Raw genomic sequence first — 20553 nt, 5'->3', positions numbered from 1 at the left:
CAGAGGTGGACACACACACTATTGATTTGTAAATTGACATTTTGGCATGTGTCATGTTTTTTTTAAATCACGCCTTTTCTGAAGTCAGCAGGCAAATTAAACAATTTGAACACTTACAGGAGTCTTTTATCTGTTGCAAACTGAACTTGTTTCAGATTTGGTAAAAAACATAACTTTGCATTAAATCTTATTCAATGTCACAGGAACTTTTGTTGTTCAGTATATTATGGACAACAGCCATGCAGAGGTGCTACAGTGAGACGTGCTCAAGCATTCGTTCTACGCAGTCCATCACAACAGACAGTAGTTTTGCCAGGGAGCTTTGTTGAATTTTTAACACAAGCCTCCCTTCCACTTGACTCATCTTCAGTGGGAAATATTATCAGGGTTGCAATGCCACTGATGAACCTATATTGCTGAAGTGAAATGAGCATATCTGCCAGATCAGAAACATATCATCCATGGAGCAACCTGCTGCAAGTGCAGAGCTAATTTGAATCGGGCGAAGGGAACCCCAAGCAAATCAGCTAAACCTCTCAACTCTGCTACAGTTGTGATCGATCCTGACAACATATTGACGCCTGGTTTCAATGATAATCTCCGAGCACTCAATAAGGAATTTGATAAGGTTTTCAGCCCAATTGTGTCCAAATACAATGGATTCAGTGGCCCATAAAAAGCTGTTGTCAACATGGGTCCTACATCACCCCCCCAGAGAAAAGGCTGCTTACCCCTGTACAATAAGGAGATGCTTACTGAACTTCAAACCAAGTTTGATGAACTCGACGAAATGGGTGTATTTGCTACCCCAGAACAAATGAATGTTACTGTTGAATATCTGAACCTCTCATTCTTTGTTCGCAAACGAGGTTATCGTTTGATGACATCATTTGGAGAAGTAGGTCAATATAGCAAGCCTCAACCGTCTCTTATGCCAAATGTAGACAATGTACTGAGAAGAAAAAGAAGTCTTTATTTGTACCAAGGCCACTGGCCCATATACAATACATACATTTGAAATAGTGTGGTACATGAAAAAAGGTAATGTCAGGTACAAATTTACAGGTTTACAGGCTTTTCATAATTACGTCTTCTTTCATAGCTGTAATACAGGTATTTACATAGTTTTCCAAGTAATTGTTTACACGAAGATGACAGTAGCGTTTTAAATTTATGCATATTTGGATTATTGCAAAATGTTGTTGGTAAATACAGATGTCTAATATCGTTGTAATATTCACATTCTAAAGTAAAATGATATTCATTCTCTATACTTGTTTCACATATGGGGCAGAGTCGTAAACGTAAGTCAATATCAGCCCATCTACCTTCGTTTACCTTAAGTCTTAGTAGCCCGGCTCTAAGCCTTATCAAAACATTTGGATATTTTATTTCAGTAATAATGGAAAGGTATTTTTCTGGTTCCAGGAGACTTTTAAATTCTTTATACAGAATGTACCTAGAACTAGCCTTGATAGTACTATTCCATGATTGGTAGAACATATTTATCAAAACGTTTTTAAAACTATTCATGAACAGCTTGAATGAGCCAAACTACTCCGAATCCGTGAGAAAATAATATGGAACGAATAGAAGAAGCATAGTTATGACGACCACACTTGTCGTTATATACAAGCATATTATAAGATTTTCTTGGTATCCTATCTTCGTCCATTTCAATCAGTTTTAGCCAATACTTTACAGAACGACACATAGCATTTACATGTAGTGGGTACCGACCGCATTCCCCATACACAATAGCATTTGGGGTTTGCAAACCAACGTTAAGAAACTTCTTACAAGCCATAATATGCACTTGTTCTATTTTTTCAAATCTGTCTACACCCCATATTTCCGCACCATATAAAAGAATAGGTTGAATCTGAGTATCAAATATTTTAAAGAAAACTGAAGTGTCAACAAAACCAATCTTCCGTAGATTGCGAAATATTTCCATTAAAGCTCGTTTAGCCCTTGATGCTAGATCTGAAACACATTGGTTCATCTTTGATGTATATGAGAATACAAACCCTTTATAGAACCATTTCTCATGAACAGATAACCGCCCTCCTCGTCTAAATACAACAACACTCGTTTTATCTAAATTAACCGTTAATCCATGTGAATCTGCAAAGTTATCAAGAATATTAAGTTGGTTTCCTTAAACCAGTTACTGTGTCAGAGACAAGAATAACATCGTCGGCAAACAATAATAATAATATTTCAAACAAGTCAGGAAATAATTGTACGCCGTGTTTCCCATGTGATGAAACATCATTTGACAGTTCATTGATGAAAAAGGAAAATAATAGAGGGCAATCAAAATATTCTGTATAAATGTTATCATTACATCTCACACACGCTTTCACGGAGGCATAGATTCCCTTAAGTGCTCTCATCATCTTTCCACCCAAGCCTGCATCGTGCAGACACTCCCATAGTTTAAGATGATTTACTGAATCAAAGTTTTTTTTAAAATCCACAAAAGCAACGTATAATTTCCCTTTTCTTTTCGATAAACATTTGTTAACAATTGCATTCAACGTGAATATGTGGTCAGCAGGAGAATATCCCTGTCTAAAGCCTGCTTGTGTCTCGGGTAATTTACTTCTTATATTAGCCCAGTTTGTAAGTCTAGAGTTTAAGACACTTGTGTAAACCTTACTAATTGTACACAATAGAGATATCCCTCTAAAGTTATCTGGATTATTTTTTTACCTTTCTTATGTAGTGGAAGGATAATAGCTTTCGTCCAGTTCTGAGGGAATAATCCAGAATCAAATAACTTATTGAACAAATTTCGTAGGAAAGGAGTTATTACATTTTCACAACATTTTAACATTTCAATGACCACGTCATCAACACCAGGGGATTTGCCATTCTTTAAACGATTTATAGCCTTGTGGATTTCTGAGTTGGTAATCGGCGACTCCAAAATACACTGGTCAATCTCATCAAGTATAAAATCTTCATCACATTGACATTCGACTTCAGCATGTAATACATCTGTACACTGAAAAACGTTTGTAAAATGATCAAACCCGCACTCTTTACTTATGTTATTCTTTGTTTCCCTATGACCTGATATACTCCGTAACTCTTTCCTAAATGTGGTTGAATCAGATAGAGTTAGCTTTAGTTTTGTTCGTGTCATAAATTGATAGTTTGATTTTGCTGTTCTGCAAACATGTTTATACTTGTTTCTCATTTTACAAAAGATTAACTTATTTTCGTTAGATTTCTTCTCTTTGAATTTCCTCATGTATCGCCTCGCTTCCCGTTTTGCTCGTCTGCATTCACTATTATAAAAACCCGTATTTTGGGGTGAACTTTTAACACAAGGTACCTTCATACAGTCAGCGGCACAAAGAACAACATTAACAAATTTTTCGAGGGACAAGATTGAAATCAAAAGTTAAAAGATCGATGAGCTCGTTGAAGGATGGACATAGATTTGTTATACTTCCTATAAACACATCACGCTTACGAGGGTTCCATTTATATTTGTGTGTTTTGGTGGAAAGATAATCATCACATGTAGATACTTTAGGGAGAAATATGTCCAAATGTAGACATACAGGCATATGTTTTGACTCAACTCTTGTATCCACAAACATGGATTGACAACAATTGTGAACATTAACTGAACCTATAAAATAATCAATTACGCTACATCTTTGATCTGCTATGTAAGTGAAACTGCCGTTGAAGATATATAGATCATGAGTGAAACACAGTTCCAGTAGCTTACGACCAAAAGCGTTTACAAAACTATCACATGACTGTCTCTTTTCTACTGGAACGGGTGGTTCATCGGGGAATGCTGCATTGTTGAGGCCAGGTGTAATTAGTGTCTCTGGTGGGTTGTTTCCCCCGCCTACACGGGCATTCAGGTCCCCACAGATGATGACCTCACAGTCCAAGTCACTATGCTCAATCAACCACTGGTCAACCAATTCAATGGCGGTTGCCTTTTCAGCTGCAACGTAGAATGTTGAGCCAGTGGGTGGAACATACATTCCAAATAATAACAGGTTTTTGCCAAGAGTTGAGAAATTATCAAATTTAATGCATACGACATTGTGTATATCTAATTCAATCTGTTGGCAGTGCAGGTCTATACGGGTCTTAACCAACAACGTTACACCGCCTGACAGTCTACCAGCCTTAGCTAGCCTATGAGCTTTTGCAATATATGTGTCATAAGCTGACAGCTGAGGTATGGATAATACATAGTCAATAAATGTTTCAACTAGACATATAATTTTGAAGCCTTTTATATAATCTAAAAAGTCTAGATCGTCTATTTTGGAAAGAAAACCTTCAATATTCCATGTAACTATTTTGAGGTTTGATATGGAAATGGAATGTTCTGCACCTGATAATTCAGAAGTGATGGTAGGGGCCGGGCCGTATCCCTAGCTACTGTCCACGGTAGCACTGTGCTCGGAATTGCTGTTCGGGGCGGAGTGGACAGCTCTTAGAGGTTGGGCATTCCGGGAAACAGGAACAGTAGTGGTTGGTTTAGCATGTACATATCTCCGTGTCGATTCGTGTCTGGATGTGTTGTCATGGGTACCAGGTTTTGTGACCAATCTACCATTTTTGTAGTACGCATCTAGGCCTTTGTCCCTCAGATCAGCTAGAGTCTGTCTCTGGTGCTTGGTTAGGTAGTTAGTAACGCCTATAGCAACACTCCTCAAGGTATGTCTGTGCTTCAGTACTATAATCTTCTCCTCTGTCAGAGAAACATGGCCGACATGCATGACTTGTCACAGGGATAAACATAGTGACGTCACATACACTTTCGTATTCATGTGGTAAATAACGATGAAGATTCTCAACGGCGTAAGAGAGAACTTGTTTGTTAGTTTGAGAGATATTGGCAACTGGAAGTACATTATCAAAACAGATTTATTAAAATCCTTCTACCAAATTCCGTTATCCCAGGATTGTATGAAGTATTGTGGGGTGGTGACACCTTACAAAGGATCAGAGTTTACACTCGATGTGCCATGGGGATGCCTGGTTCGGAGACCTACCTTGAGGAACTCATGTGTAGAGTTTGTGACACTCTCTTACAGGAAGGATGTGTTGCTAAGTTGGCTGATGATCTTTTTTGTGGTGGAAACACTCATGATGAGGTCATGTCCAGTTGGCTTCGTGTCTTGTGTGCCCTGAAAGCAAACAATCTGAGGCTCTCAGACCCTAAAACGGTGATATGCTCAAAGTCTACAACCATACTCAGTTGGATTTGGTCAAGTGGCACATTATCAGCTAGCCCACATCGAATAGCAGCACTGTCTGCTGTGTCACCGCCTGTGACTGTACAGGGTCTGCGATTTGTAGGTGCGTTCTTCAGCCGTGTTCTTCATGGGTATGCCAATCTCCTCCAACCATTGGATAAGGCCACTGCAGGAAGACAATCTAAAGAAAAGATCTCCTGGACTGATGACCTGACAAATGCATTCAATGAGGCCAAGTCTGCCTTATCAGATAACAAGACAATCACTATTTCAAGACGTAGCGAGTGTTTGTGCATTGTCAAAAGCTCATGGCTTGGCTGGTACAATGTATAAATGCCGCAAAGGAAAATCCTTATTAGCTGGCTTTTTTAATGCGAAATTGAAGACACACCAGATTACCTGGCTTCCTTGTGAGTTGGAGGTGCTTGCAATCAGATCTGCGGTAAAATATTTTGCTCCATTTATTACAGCATCAACTCAGAAAACCCAAATACTCACTGACAGTCGTCCTTGTGTGCTAGCTTACAATAAGGGAGAATTTTCTGCAAGTTCAAGGGTCACTACTTTCTTATCGACTGTCAGTCGCTACCACGTTACTCTGAGCCACATATTTGGTGTAGCAAATGTTCCAACTGACTATTGTAGTCGACACCCAAGCCAGTGAATTTGTTCAAGACGATGCAGAATCTGCTGTCCGAAACTTGTGTGTCAAAGACGTTGTGGATGGTACTGCTCGAGTGCCTTTCACCAGCCGTGCAGCTTGGCAGGCTACACAACTTGATTGTTCAGATCTTAGAAGGACTCATTCTCACCTCTCTCAAGGAACCCCTCCATCCAAGAAACACACAGATATCTCAGATGTCAAGAGATACCTGAAGGAAGTCTCTATTGTGTCGGATGGTTTGCTCATTGTACGTGTCAGTCAACCATTTCATCCTGTACGTGAATGTATTGTTGTTCCAAGGACTGTTCTAAATGGTCTCCTTTCTGCCTTACACATCAGGTTCAATCACCCTCCCATTTATCAGACTAAAAAACTGTTCAACAGGTACTTTTTTGCCTTGGATTTAGACAAATCTCTTCAAGCTGTGGATTCATCATGTCACCACTGTGTGTCTTTGAAATCCTTGCCTGCTCAATTCTATCCACAGTCAAGCAGTTCTCCGCCTGCATCTATTGGTGTCAACTATCACGAAACGCTATGGTCAACTTGTGTTTGTTCTTCGGGAAACTGTGTCTTCCTTCACAATGACATGCCTGATTGAGAGTGAGAAATGTGACGATCTACGCAACGCCATCCTATTGCTTTGTGTCAACATGAGACATCTTGGTGATAGTGGCACCACTATCAGGGTTGACCCTGCACTAGGGTTTATGTCCCTCAACAAGGACCCACTACTGAAGTATGGTATTGAACTTGAGATTGGTTTGCCAAAGAATGTTAACAAAAACCCAGTGGCAGAACAAGCCATTGAAGAACTTGGCACAGAATGCTTACATCTATTCCCTGAGGGTGGCCTGTTGTCTCGGGTTAACCTGGCAATTGCCACAGCCAATACGAATTCAAGACTCTGTAAAGGTGGTCTGTCTGCCCATGAAGTATTTACCCAACATGATCAATTAACTGGAGAACAACTACCTATCACAGACAGGCAACTCATTCTTGGACAAAATATCTTCAGAACATTCAACCATCAACATAGCAGCAAATCTAAAGCTCATGGTAATACTAGGTGATCTTGTATTTCTCAAAAGAGAGAAAGAAAAGACACGTGTAAGGGACAAGTATATGGTTACTGGAGGATCAGTGTCAGCTTAGAAAATTCCCCAAATCACAGTTTTGTTCCAAGTTATACATTGTTCGAACTTCAGATTGTTACCATGTAAAACCTACCATGCTTACCATGTCATCCTCAGGACCAATTAGAGGTATTGATACAAATATCCCAGTCGTGAAGATATTCAGCCTTTACCTAGCCAAGCTGGTGAATCTATGATAGAACCCGGTAGTAACTCAACTGACAATAACCAGCAATTTCAAAATGATGGACATGGAACTGTGGTTGATGATAATGGACCACAACATGTTGAACATGAACCTACAGTGCAATGTGATGATACCTCGCCTGTCACTGAAGTTCCTCTGAGGATGTCATCCTGACCTCACAGAACACCTACTTGGCAGACATCTGGATATTGGATTTTGGACTGACTGGGTTCACAAGACTCACCCATACCATTGGTGCCTTTAATGTCTAATGTGCATCTTTAACAAAACTCATAAGTCATTATTTGTATCTCCTCAAAATATGAGAAGATGGTTGCGCCATTTCATTGATTTTGTTTCTGTTTTCATTATGTCACAGATCGCTTTTTTTGTAAAAACCCTTCCTTCCAGTTCAGGCATTGTAGTTTGTTGTGCATTAAACTTGTGTCACGAGAGACTGGATTTGTCCACATTGGCACACCATACCTGTGCTCGTGGGTTTCACTGAAGTGGTAAACATCTGAGACCTGCATCACTTCGGGCTTTCCTCCCACACTAAGCTAACACGCCATAATATAACTGGAATACTGTTAAAAGCGGCGTAAAATCCAACTCACTCACTCATTCTAGTGAGAGACATTCACATGTTACAATATCAACAGAAGTTGTATAAGTAAAATTACAGGGATATTATATAAAATCCCTGTATTTGAGATTTAACACGATTGGAGAACAATAAGATGACATCACTGGAGGTTAAGAAGTATCAACACATGTAGAGATCATGGTTTACCTTTACTATGGGGCAGTATATCGCCACATACATAAGTTTTTGATAACTAGAATCAAGAGGTTCAGATGTGTGGTCATATTAATGACAAATTCAAGTTGTCATAATTTTTTCTGGCTGTCCAGGTCCTAAAATATTGACAGCCTGTGACAGCAACTACTAATACTAATTAGATCAAAGCAAAAGATCGTTTTTTCCATTTGATATCCATGATCAAAATAATTTACAGTTCAATTTAATATTTGCCGCACCTCAATCTCTGAGTGATATTTAACTAGAGATCAGCTTATGACAAGGTTAAAAGATCTATGTTGTCAGTAGTGCAATAGCAATAGCAATAATTTATTGTTGATCTTCATAGTTCAGAGCATAGAAAGATACATTTTACTTCAATAATATGCAATAAGTTTCTTTGAAAAGATTTGTCTGACCCAAATCAAAGGCAGTTATCCAAGGAGAGCAACGGAACAGATTTAAAGCTATTTGTTAGATTATTTTAACTTCGAACAATTTTCATGTATGTTCATTAAGTAAGACTTTACTGTAATAAGAAGCTAAATCAACATATTTTGTATCAAACTGAACTTTTCTGTATTTTCTACATTGAAACAAAATGAAATGAAAGTTACCAAACATGACTTCTAACACCAACCACCCCACTTCTCACTCTTATACCCATCCATGTGATCTAACTGGTGACAGTCAATTGCCTTTGTTTTTACAGCCATTAGCATGTGTTTGCTTGTTGGATAAGCATGTTTAGATTTGAGCAGAGTAAATTAAACAGTTAATATTGAAAGTAATTTCCAGAAACTGAATGGTATTGACTGGAGGTTATTAGGGGTCATAGTGTATTTGTTGTTTTATATATGGAAATATTTGGTATGTCTTAATGATAGCTTCTAAGTGTATCTCTATTCTTTCAGGCCTGGAAACTGAACAGGCACGGCTTGATACAAATGCACCATGCCAAGATGCAAATGATAATGCAAAGACTACAAATGTTAAGGAGGATGACGTGAAGAAAAAGCATAAGAAAAAGAAAAAGAAAAAAAAGAGTAGAGGTAAAACTGGAACTCACAAAAAAGCTAACACAGTATTTGAAAGTAGTGACAGTACAGATGAAAGTGATAAAGGAACTACTGATCCTGAAAACTTGCCTAGAATGTTGGATTCATCTAATGCATCAACCATTAAAGAAAGTAGTCCACTTTTGAACACAGGTATGGAAACTGGCCCAATCCAAACTGATCCCCTTGCAATCCCATTACCTGAACATGAAAATGAACGACCAAGAGATCATTTGCAAAATAAAACGACAGCTGATGACCAAGCTACTAAGACAAATAACCTTTCCACCAATCAAGATGGTCAAGCCATACAACAAAGAATGGAGGGTGGCAACCTTCCTTCAGGGGCAGCAGGCAAGTCTTGTGTGGGAGACTCCCAAAGTTTTCCACCAGGTGACACCACCTCACAGATGACACCACCTCCAAGAGAAGAAACTAATCCTGGGGTTACCACTCGTCAGATGGCCCGAACCAAAGAAGACAGTAATCATGGCAATCCAGATGGAAACAAAATATCCTATTCTGATGCTACTAAACAAAAAGGGGTTTGTATACAATGTATTTGCATTTTATTGATCCCTGAATAATTTTTAAAACAGTCCATATGCCCCATGTTCAGAACCACTAGGCCAATGTATGGTCCCAGGTTACAACAGGTCCTGATCTTGATGGATCAGCCATGGAGACTTGGTTAATTGCATGTAAAATGCATGACATTCATCGCTGGAATATAGCTGGAATATTGCTGACTGTGGTGTTTAACATTTAGTCAGTCATGTGTAGTTTGATCTAGAATTGTTTCTGTACACTCCAGCATACAGCATATTACATTTCCAGAACTTCCTACTTTCAATGTGAGAAAAATTAGTATGATTTCAAACATTGATATCAATTAATTCTAAAATTCTGTTTTGTTTCATATCAGAAAAATGTGATTTTTGTGTGTACACTTCCCCTTTACATGTTTTAGCCTAAGTTATTTTTAGTTAAACTGACTTAAAGTCAGGTGAGCTGGTGTCTCTGGTCCCAATTTGTTCAAAATATGTTATTTTTTTCTTTATGGCAGCCATGACAGATTTATGTGATAAACCTATTTCTAGCCATAACTCAGCCTTTTTGTTCAAACTGTAATGAAATTTGGTATATGTTCATGTAGTAGTAGGATTCCACTCATTGTCATTAGTTCCATATTTTCATGATAGCTTAAAGTTTGACCTTGTTTTGACTTTGCCTCGCAAATGCATATTTGCCTGACTGAAAAAGTTGAACATTGGCATGTATATTTCTCCTTAAGATGACATCATATTTTCTTCAAATTATTTGAGTTTGATATTTATGCAAAACCCATAGTATTTTATTACCAGGGTATCATTGCTGACAGGCACTTGTGTGAAGTTACTGTCTTTGTTGACATTTTAAGTGTTGACTACATATCCAGGTGAGCTGCAGTGGCACTATTCTTAAAATTTATTTTTCATCCATTTACTGTAGTATTGAAGGTGAATGACCTCTGGGCAAGTCAGACAACCTTATCTTTACAAGCACCCTTTTTCTTTGATCATATAACAAATTTGCTTGACATTCCATTTCAGTCCCTAAATTATTCATAAATTGTATGGTCCCCAGAAAACAGATGTGGCCATGCTGTGTTATGTTACCCCGTTTAAGCACTGCTCAACATGAAAAACCAGTCTGTAAAATGCATGAAATTATGTAAATATTCTTCAAGATACTAATATATAAACATTGAAAAATGAAAATGAAATTGAAACTAATTGACTTTCACGTTATGTGAGTTCATTGGACTATGAGGGTCAAACATTGCATGAATGTCTATGAACATGAAGATGGTTCATACTCCAATAAACACAAAGTACCGGTACAAGTTAATTCTTCAATGAAATTCAGATTTTATTAATTTATTTCAGAAAGCAGACCAAGGTGGTAAAGAAAACACAAGGCAAGTGCATTTTTCAAGATGTATGACTTCATTCACTTTGGTTTAAGGTACTAATTGATTCAAAAAGCATTTTTAGCTTAAGGTAACTTATGTCATGGCCTGTTTGGTCAGCGTCCAGAGTACCATATACATCTTCTAAGAAACCACTGGATGAATGAAGGTGAAACTTCATCATGGTTGTTTAGGTAGTAGTGGACATAAAAACATGTTCCTTTGTTTTGGAGATATTTTAGAGCCTGCCATAAATTTGACCTTTGCATTTTCACTATGCTCTTAATTGTCTTTCAAAATGCACTTTAGCTCCTGAAAACATTGTCTCCTCAGAGACCATTGGACAAATGAAGCTGAAGCTTCACATACTTGTTGAATTTGTTCACATGCAGCTATATTGAAAATCCTGTCCACTTCTCAGAATGCAGAATATCAAAATGCACATTTGGCTCTGTCAACATCTTTTCTGCAATTGCCAGACTCAGGAAGCTGATAATTGCCATGTATGTTTCTCCTTATGAAGACGTCATATCTTTGGTAATTTTAATGGGTTAATGAGACAATTGGAAAATTTGTGTGGCATTAAACATATTCTTCTTCTTAGAAGTTCCGTATATAAGCCTAAGGGTTGAAACTAAGAGTGTAAAGTAAATTTAACTTTGAGTATTGCAATACTGTTATACATTCATCCTTGCAGAGTTAGATATACAGTAAACTGACAGCACAGTGCATTGCTAAATGCTTCCCTAAAGGTGTTTTCAGTCCTCAATCGGGGAAGTATTATCTGACAAAAACATCGTGCCCTTGCCTAAATTGTGTGACATGTGGTCTGAAGGTGAAACAGCGACTGATATCCCACACAATGTGATAGGTGACAGCAATAGACAACCCTCATGAACTCTGATCCCAGACCCAAAACTGCACCATCGCCCATCAGCAACACCATACCTGACCAAGGCCCTGGCACTTATCAGATTTCCCACCTCATCCAGAACAAAGCAAACATAGATGTCACCATTTCTAGCGGCAAGTCCATCAAGACCCATCTACAAGCCAATGGCAGAGGCACCAGTCAGGCCACAACCCAGGAGGATGTATATACCAGATCCCCTGCAGCTGTGGCCACCAATACTTTGGAGAAACCCTCAGACCCCTCGATCAACACCAGACTCAAAGAACATGAGACATCTGTCAAAAAACTAGACCTGAAATCTGCTATATCCAAACACATCCTCAAGGACCAAGACCATAACATCATGTTGTAAGACCTTTCTATCAACAACAACTGGCGACAAAGAAAAATACAAGGGCCATTGACATCAGGGAGACCAGCCAGCCATGAAATGTGACTAGGGAACCTATCTGCCCAGTTCTTTGGATTTATTGCTTTGATTATTGTTTATTATGCAGCTGGCTTCCATTTGTCCTTTGCTATTATATCCCTATCAGTGCTAATTACCCCCTTGCATTCTGTTTGCCCATTGTCCAATGCCAATTACCAATTAGTGATTATTTAAGTCCTCCAGTTGTTGCTATCACCTATCAGCACCAATTAACTATTTCCTGGTTAAGTTTCAACCTTTTGCTATCTTATTACTTTTGTTGTTCTTACAGGTACATACATATATATATACATGTTCTCTGCTTCATAGCATTTATTCACCTGAACATCATGCAATAAACGTGAACCACAAGCTGAGCTCATGTTCTTAATTAGTACTAATTAAATTTGAGGCGACACTGTCAACTCACATGTTGAAAATGTACACACACAGTGTGTTGGCTGGCATTCCCTTTTGATTCGGATCAAATAGCCGTACCAAACCAATAATTAATTTGGCTTCACATAAATTCCTGTATTTTAGGGCAATTTATCATGTCGTGTTCATTCCAATTTCAACATGAGGAAAGCATACACTGTGGTAGAAAAGTTAGATGTAGTAAAGAAAGAGTTGTAGACCGGCAGCCCAGAGCACTTTGGTCAAACGAACAAGGTACCAATATCTGAACACAGGAACATTTACTGTGTAACCCAACATATTCATATATGGATGTCTGCCAGGGAGCCCCTGCTGCGTGTGGCCCCTGGCCCCCCAAAAGAAGGGGCTAATCAAGGGCTGGATCAAACATTGGAGGTACCACACGAAAGTAAGTGTCAATGAACTGGTACGTCTCACAGAGTACAGAATGAGCCACGCCAGACAAATCTTCCTCTGCAAAAGGCCTGCCATACACCCCCAAAGAGGGTTCCAAAATTTGAGCTGGGTTAAACATTGGAGGTACCACATGAAATCAACATAAAATGAACTATTTCACTCTACTAAGAATAAAAAACCCATTGCCAGACAAATCGTCTGCTGCATAAGGCCCGCCAGACACCCCCAAATGTTGACCCTTAATGCACTCAGTGAACACTCTGGTAAAATTTGACTAGAGTATACATTCAAAGTACCAGATGAAAGTAAGTTTAGATGAACAGGTACATGTTACTGAGTACAACACGGCCCATACCTGACAAATTGTCCTCTGCATAAGGTCCGCCAGACCCCCCACAGAGGGTCCCAAAATTTTGGCTGGGTTAAACATTGGCGGTACCACATGAAACCAACATAAAATGAACAATTGCACTCTACTTATTGCACAATACCCATTGCCAGACAAATCATCCTCTGCATAAGGCCCGCCAGACATCCACAAAAAGTTGACCCTTCAGGTATACACGGGTAAAATTGGTCTGAAATATATATCGATTGTACCACATTAAGGTATGTTTGAATGAACAGGTTCATATCACGGAGTACAGAATGGGCCACACCAGACAAATCTTCCTCTGCATAAGGCTTAAACATTGGAGGTATCACATGGAACCAACATAAAATGAACTAATACACTCTACTTATTATAAAATACCCATTGCCAGACAAATCCTCTTGTGCATAAGGCCCGCTAGACAGACCCTCACCCCACCCAAAACAGTTGACCCTCTGTAATCCCAGTGTGCATAATGAAACATTGGACATCAGCTCTGAGAGTCAACAGATGGTCAAATTTATGTTTTGTTCTTAAAGATGGAAGGATTTTATTGAGATTAAAATCACGTTTTTATAAAATCAGGTCTCTGAATACTAGTATTGATATCATTGATTAGGCCTTTCGTTGAAATGTAATAAAAAAGGCATAAATCTGATTCTTGTGAATATATATATGATCAGCTATGAAGTCCTCAAAGCCTGCTATAGCCTGATAGCTTGGCTATGGATTCCTACAAACCCAAACATGCTTAGGTAGTCCTCAAAGCCTGCTATAAGAATGGTAAATGACAGTCCCTAATACCATTTGGAAATCTTTTGGTGATAATTGTGTTTAAAAACCTATGATCTCCGTTTATTTAGCAAGTTTTATCATCTAAAAAGCTGAATGTAAAATTGATAAATATGGAGATATATTTGGCCTGAATTCAGATTTTTAGATGATAAAACTTGCCAAATACATGGAGATCATAGGTTATTAAACACAATCATCACCCCGAATTCCCAGATTATCATCCTAAAACATTTCCAAGTGGCATTAGGGGCTATCATTATCCATTCAGCAACACTCAACAACAAAAGTGTATAGTGTATTTTTCAAACAAGTAAAGTTTGGTTTTCATTATTGTAGTACATGTATGGAATCCAGTCACAAAAACGCAAATGCTACAGAAAAGCATGCATTCCGTGCAAAAGTTTACTTTTATGCAAGCCCCATGCATTTCGTGTGCGTTAACGGGATTCCATATGCATTGTTTAGCATCGTGCTGACAACAACCATTCAGAAAAACAACAAAATTACGCAATTATTCAACATTATGAAATGCCACGCTTGTCCGAAAACGAGCGTCTGCGAGCCATTGGTGTGCTTGAAGAAGGTAGAGTCAACGTGATGTTGCAAGACAATTTAACGTCCACAGAAACACCATTTGGTGTTTATGGCAACGTTGGCAACAGACGAATGCAGTCAGAGACCATCCTCGGAGTGGCAAGCCACGCGTAACCAATAATCGACAAGACAACTGGATTCGAACAACACACCTACGAAATCGATTCTATCCAGCAACTGTGACTGCAAGAAGCATCCCTGCCCTTCGACGATTATCATCACAAACCGTACGTCTCCGCCTCAGATGTGCAGGGATTGTCTTCATTGTGTCATGGAAGAAGATCGGTTCTGGGGCGGCAGCGTTTTGGTATAGGGTGGGATTACAGCAAGACAGAGGACCCGTTTGATAGTGGTAGAGGTAAATCTCAATGGACAGCGCTACTGCGAGGTGATCATCGGACCTGTTGTTCTACCGTTTTTGAGTCGTCATGGCCCAGGCATTACCTTTCAACATGACAACGCCCGGCCTCATATTGCTCGACTTGTTCAGGATCTCTTCAACAAAAACAACGTGAATGTCATCCCCTGGCCGGCTCACTCCCCTGATCTCTCACCAATCGAGCACATGTGGAATGAGATGGATCGGCGCCTTCGACGTCAACCTCGTGTTCCACAGACACTCCAGAAAACTTCGAAACATGCTCCAGCAGATATGGACAGATATCCCACAGAACTTTGTGCGACGCCTGGTCCATTCCATGAGACGAAGATGTGTTTTTGCATCGCAACCAGAGGCGGACACACACGCTATTGATTTGTAAATTGATATTTCATTTTTTTAAAATGAAATCACGCATTTTTCGAAGTCAGTATGACAAATTAAAACCATTTGAACACTTACAGGAGTCTTTTATCTGTTGCAAGCTGAAATTGTTTCAGATTTGGTTAAAACATAACTTTGCGTTAAGTCTTATTTAATGTCACAGGAACTTTTGTTGTTCAGTATATAAAAATCATGGCACATAGCATCATATGCCTATCTGGCTTGTAGAAATCCATAGCCAAGCTATCAGGCTGTAGCAGGCTTTGAGGACTTCATAGCTGATCATATACATATTCACCATATGAATAGTATTCAGAGACCTGATTTTATAAATACGTGATTTTAATCTCAATAAAATCCTTCCATCTTTAAGAACAAAACATAAATTTGACTATCTGTTGACTCTCAGAGCTGATGTCCAATGTTTTGTTATGCACACTGGGGTTACAGAGGGTCAACTGTGTGGGGTGGGGTGAGGGTGTGTCTGGCGGGCCTTATGCACAAGAGGATTTGTCTGGCAATGGGTATTGTGCAATAAGTAGAGTGCAATTGTTCATTTTATGTTGGTTTCATGTGGTACCTCCAATGTTTAACCCAGCGAAAAATTTGGGACCTTCTCTGGGGGGTCTGGCGGACCTTATGCAGAGGACAATTTGTCAGGTATGGGCCGTGTTGTACTCAGTAACATGTACCTGTTCATCTAAACTTACTTTCATCTGGTACTTTGAATGTATACTCTAGTCAAATTTTACCAGAGTGTTCACTGAGTGCATTAAGGGTCAACATTTGGGGGTGTCTGGCGGGCCTTATGCAGCAGACGATTTGTCTGGCAATGGGTTTTTTATTCTTAGTAGAGTGAAATAGTTCATTTTATGTTGATTTCATGTGGTACCTCCAATGTTTAACCCAGCTCAAATTTTGGAACCCTCTTTGGGGGTGTATGGCAGGCCTTTTGCAGAGGAAGATTTGTCTGGCGTGGCTCATTCTGTACTCTGTGAGACGTACCAGTTCATTTACACTTACTTTCGTGTGGTACCTCCAATGTTTGATCCAGCCCTTGATTAGCCCCTTCTTTTGGGGGGCCAGGGGCCACACGCAGCAGGGGCTCCCTGGCAGACATCCATATATGAATATGTTGGGTTACACAGTAAATGTTCCTGTGTTCGGATATTGGTACCTTGTTCGTTTGACCAAAGTGCTCTGGGCTGCCGCTCTGTTGGTGCTTCACAGGACAGTGTGAGCCACGAGTATGGCATTCCAGCAGGGACCATAAGGGCCTATATATCTATTCATAAAAATGGCTGACGATCGATCACCCCCATATGTATTGTAAAACGTATCTATATTTCCTCTATTACTCGCTGGGTCTCAAATACAAGCCAGGTCTCTAATACACGCCAAGTCAAGGGCTCTCGCAAAATGAATTGATGGCCAAGCTTCTAATAGAAGAAATTTGATATCGGATGTTTTTGGTGTTCAAGGTGACAACCCTGACTGCTACGTTGATGACATTGCAAGAGATTTAACAAAAGCATATCTTTTCCATACAAATGAGATGTTTATGTTACTGTTAGGGACATTTAATGATGGCAAGAATGGGAAGAGGCTATTTACTCATTGAAACAACCGATAATGACAGTAAAATAAAACATTATTAAACTTGTTTGAAGACACTTTATTCATGACAACATATTGTTTACAAACCTTTTTGTGATATTCATTGCCATCTCTGTCCACCACTATGGTAAGGATTTGGCAGGAGAGGATTTAAAAGGCCATCAGAAAACACTCCTATATTCTCTAGCTCCCTTCGAAAGGCAAAACATTGTCCCGACATCACTGAAGTCAAAGCTAACTTGATCATAGCAACTTATCAAACTTGATGAGATTCATTTCAGAATACACAAAATTAAGAAAACATATTTCTGAGCACAATAATTTTCTTTCACACGCTTGCGTTGATTTGGTGAAAACTTCAAATTGACAGGTCAAATCATGCAGATTCCTCTTTGTCAAAATAGCTGGCTTGCCTGCAGCCTAAAAATCGGCTGTTCAGTCATACTCCAGTTCCATTGGTAATCACATTGTACCAGTATGCTCATTCCCAGTGAATCTACAGGTTAATGTTGAACCACATCATAGATGGGGGTTGTCATCTTGCTTCGTAACCTGTCTACTGAAGCATAGAAAATGTAAAGATTTGGACAGTTTTGAAGTGTGAGTAACTGTGATGTAGGTCAAGTTCAGGGTGGAGAGGCGTTTTCTTTAATTTGTATTATTTACTGTGGGTAATTGCAAACTAACTAATAAAACTTGCACATGCAAAATATATAGTAGAAAAACGCTTGGTTCCAAATTAAAATAAGAGGTATCTACTCTACAGTAGGACTACATCCAATTTCAAAACACAGTAGGTTTATCTCCTAATTATCCAACTTCTGCAATCTGCTAGACTCTGCCATGTCTCCAACCGTTATGTGTGACGACGTCATCAAGTTGCAAGCGCATGTTCAAATTTTAAAAAATGATGTCATGATAAAACAATTTTTTATTGTGAAATAAACAACACTTTGTTGGTTGCGATTTATCAGTTAGATATCTTATTTTGTACAATAAATAACGACCATGAGTCGTATATTTCTTATATGAGATATCAACATTTTGTACAGCATCTTTAAGGATGTTAAAATATAATTTACAAGCTTTACAAATATTTACCCATATCCAAATAATGATGACTGCCTGAATACAATCTGACCACGGCAATGTTGGACAAGTGTGTTTTATGAACAGGGGTGTTAAGTTTGGTACTTCCCGGATATTCTCACAATTTTCATGTCCGTTATCTATACCTTTTCTTCCCAAACCAATTGTCTTATCTCTCCCACGCTTCATTCTTCATTGTTCTTTGCGATTTATCATGTAGCTATCTTATATAGAATACTAAGCGAGCTCCAGTGTAATACCAATGTTGTGAAACAAGTGAATAGTTCTTGTATCTGACGAGCGAAAGTGAGTCAGATACCAGAGCTATTCACTTGTTTCACAACATTGGTATTACACAGGAGCTCGCTTAGTATTCTATATTCATTATTTGTAAAATTTTGTTGCAAGACACAATGCCATGTGCCGAAACAAACAATGCCATGAAACTTCACATACTTGTTCCCAGCAATGATGAATTTGTTCAAATGGTTTGAATACGATTTGCAAAATGGATGCCATGGCAGCCTTATTGAAAAACCCATTGATATTCTAAAACTCATCAATGGCCATTTCGTTTTTCAAAATGTAATGGTTTTTTGTGTGTGTATTTGGCAGTGGGGCTTATCATGTACTTAAAAGAAGTTTCAAAAGTCCTTCTCGCTTCTGTAAACATCTTATCCAGTGACTCTGCTGTGCTAATGAAGCTGAAATTTTAATATCATTTATAATGATGACATTATATAATTTGTTCGTATAATTTACACCCCTCTACTGGTTGTATTTTTAAAAAATAAAGTGCATATAATACACAAGAAAATAAATCACACTGTGATTGTATGGTTTGGTTATGTTGCAAGTTTTGGTGCATTTTTTGGCTGCCCCCTTTTTAGTTCACCACGACCAAGTGAGCTTGAATATATGGCATGGAGCGTTGTCCATACACTCTCAATCTGTCATCCTGAAGAATGTTCTCTTCAGTATAAGCCTATACAGGAAGCTGAAATTTAGGATGGTATTTAGTGTTGGACCATAGTGTTATTTGGACAAATTCAAAGCATTAATCAACTAATCTGTTTCATATTTTGATCTATGCATAACGATTCTGAATGAAAAAGATCTATCCACAAGGCTGTATGACAAGGGGATGACTTCAACTTTCCAATAGTCAAATTTCCCTTCATGTTGAGCAATATTCCAGCAGCTACAGCCTTTGGTGTCTACATTTCACAACTTTGAGTACAATCGAGCATGCTCTTTCACTAAAGATTTCAAAGAGCATCGTGCGAGTCTTGCTCAAAAGTTGTTTGATTAGGGTTCCAACATTCAATTTTATAGTTAATCTTTCAAGAGGTTTTTTGATAGAAACGTGGAGGACATTTCCAAATTTGACAAATCAGTGATGAAAATGATGTCCGATGCAATTCCCTATTTTGATTTGTATCATATGTTCCCGTTTTTATTAAATAAATATATGTGTCAAGGGGGTCTTGTCATAAACTTGATGTTTCATAGAACCCTACATTTAAATATTGTGGCAGAAAAAAACTCATAAACCATTGTTAGGTTTTTTTTCAAAGGTCTGAAGCATACAGGTAATTACTGGTATCTCATCATTGACATTGATTGAATTCAGAGATTGACCTCACTTAATGATGATCAAGTATGATGTCCCTTGAAGATTGGCTTTTTGTTTGTATTTTCAATGCTGTATCATTTCTGTTTTGTAGGTTAGGCCAGGGTGAACCCAAAGTGGATGTTGTATTCCATGTTCTTGTATCTGGAGAAATGAACAAGCAACTTGACGCTGACACTGTTACTATCAGATTTGGATCAGATCCTCTTGGAGGATGGCAAAGTGACAAATGGAAAATGACACATGCGAGGTAAGGTATGATGTGACTTTCATAATTAAGGTTTCCAGTGGTAAGGAGCTTCAGACGCATAATAATGAGAAGAAAGCATAAAACACTTGCTTCATATTGAAGAAAACCTAAGCAAAGAAAGACAAATTTGTCTTCTTTTTGTTTCAAGCCACAGCTAAATGCAGTGATATCGCTGGTTTTGCCCTTGCATATGGCTTTGTCCTGACTGCATAGATACAAGGGTAAATTAAAAATAGTTC

The 20553-nt window shown here is 38.7% G+C and overlaps 1 protein-coding gene across 1 annotated transcript in view; it reads left to right on the top strand.

The window, feature by feature from the left end:
- The window catches only part of LOC139473601 (E3 ubiquitin-protein ligase rnf213-alpha-like), a 208576-nt gene that overhangs the window by 16235 nt on the left and 171788 nt on the right, over positions 1–20553 (top strand). Inside the window, exons 3-5 of the mRNA XM_071256274.1 lie at positions 8950–9638; positions 11022–11053; positions 20159–20314. Coding sequence (XP_071112375.1) covers positions 8950–9638; positions 11022–11053; positions 20159–20314 — 877 coding nt within the window. The remainder of the gene's footprint in view (positions 1–8949; positions 9639–11021; positions 11054–20158; positions 20315–20553) is intronic.

The sequence above is a fragment of the Haliotis cracherodii genome, unplaced genomic scaffold, assembly GCF_022045235.1.
Source record: "Haliotis cracherodii isolate W230 unplaced genomic scaffold, xgHalCrac1.p SCAF_3, whole genome shotgun sequence".
NCBI lineage: Eukaryota > Metazoa > Mollusca > Gastropoda > Lepetellida > Haliotidae > Haliotis > Haliotis cracherodii.
This window is presented reverse-complemented; position numbering and strand designations above follow the sequence as displayed.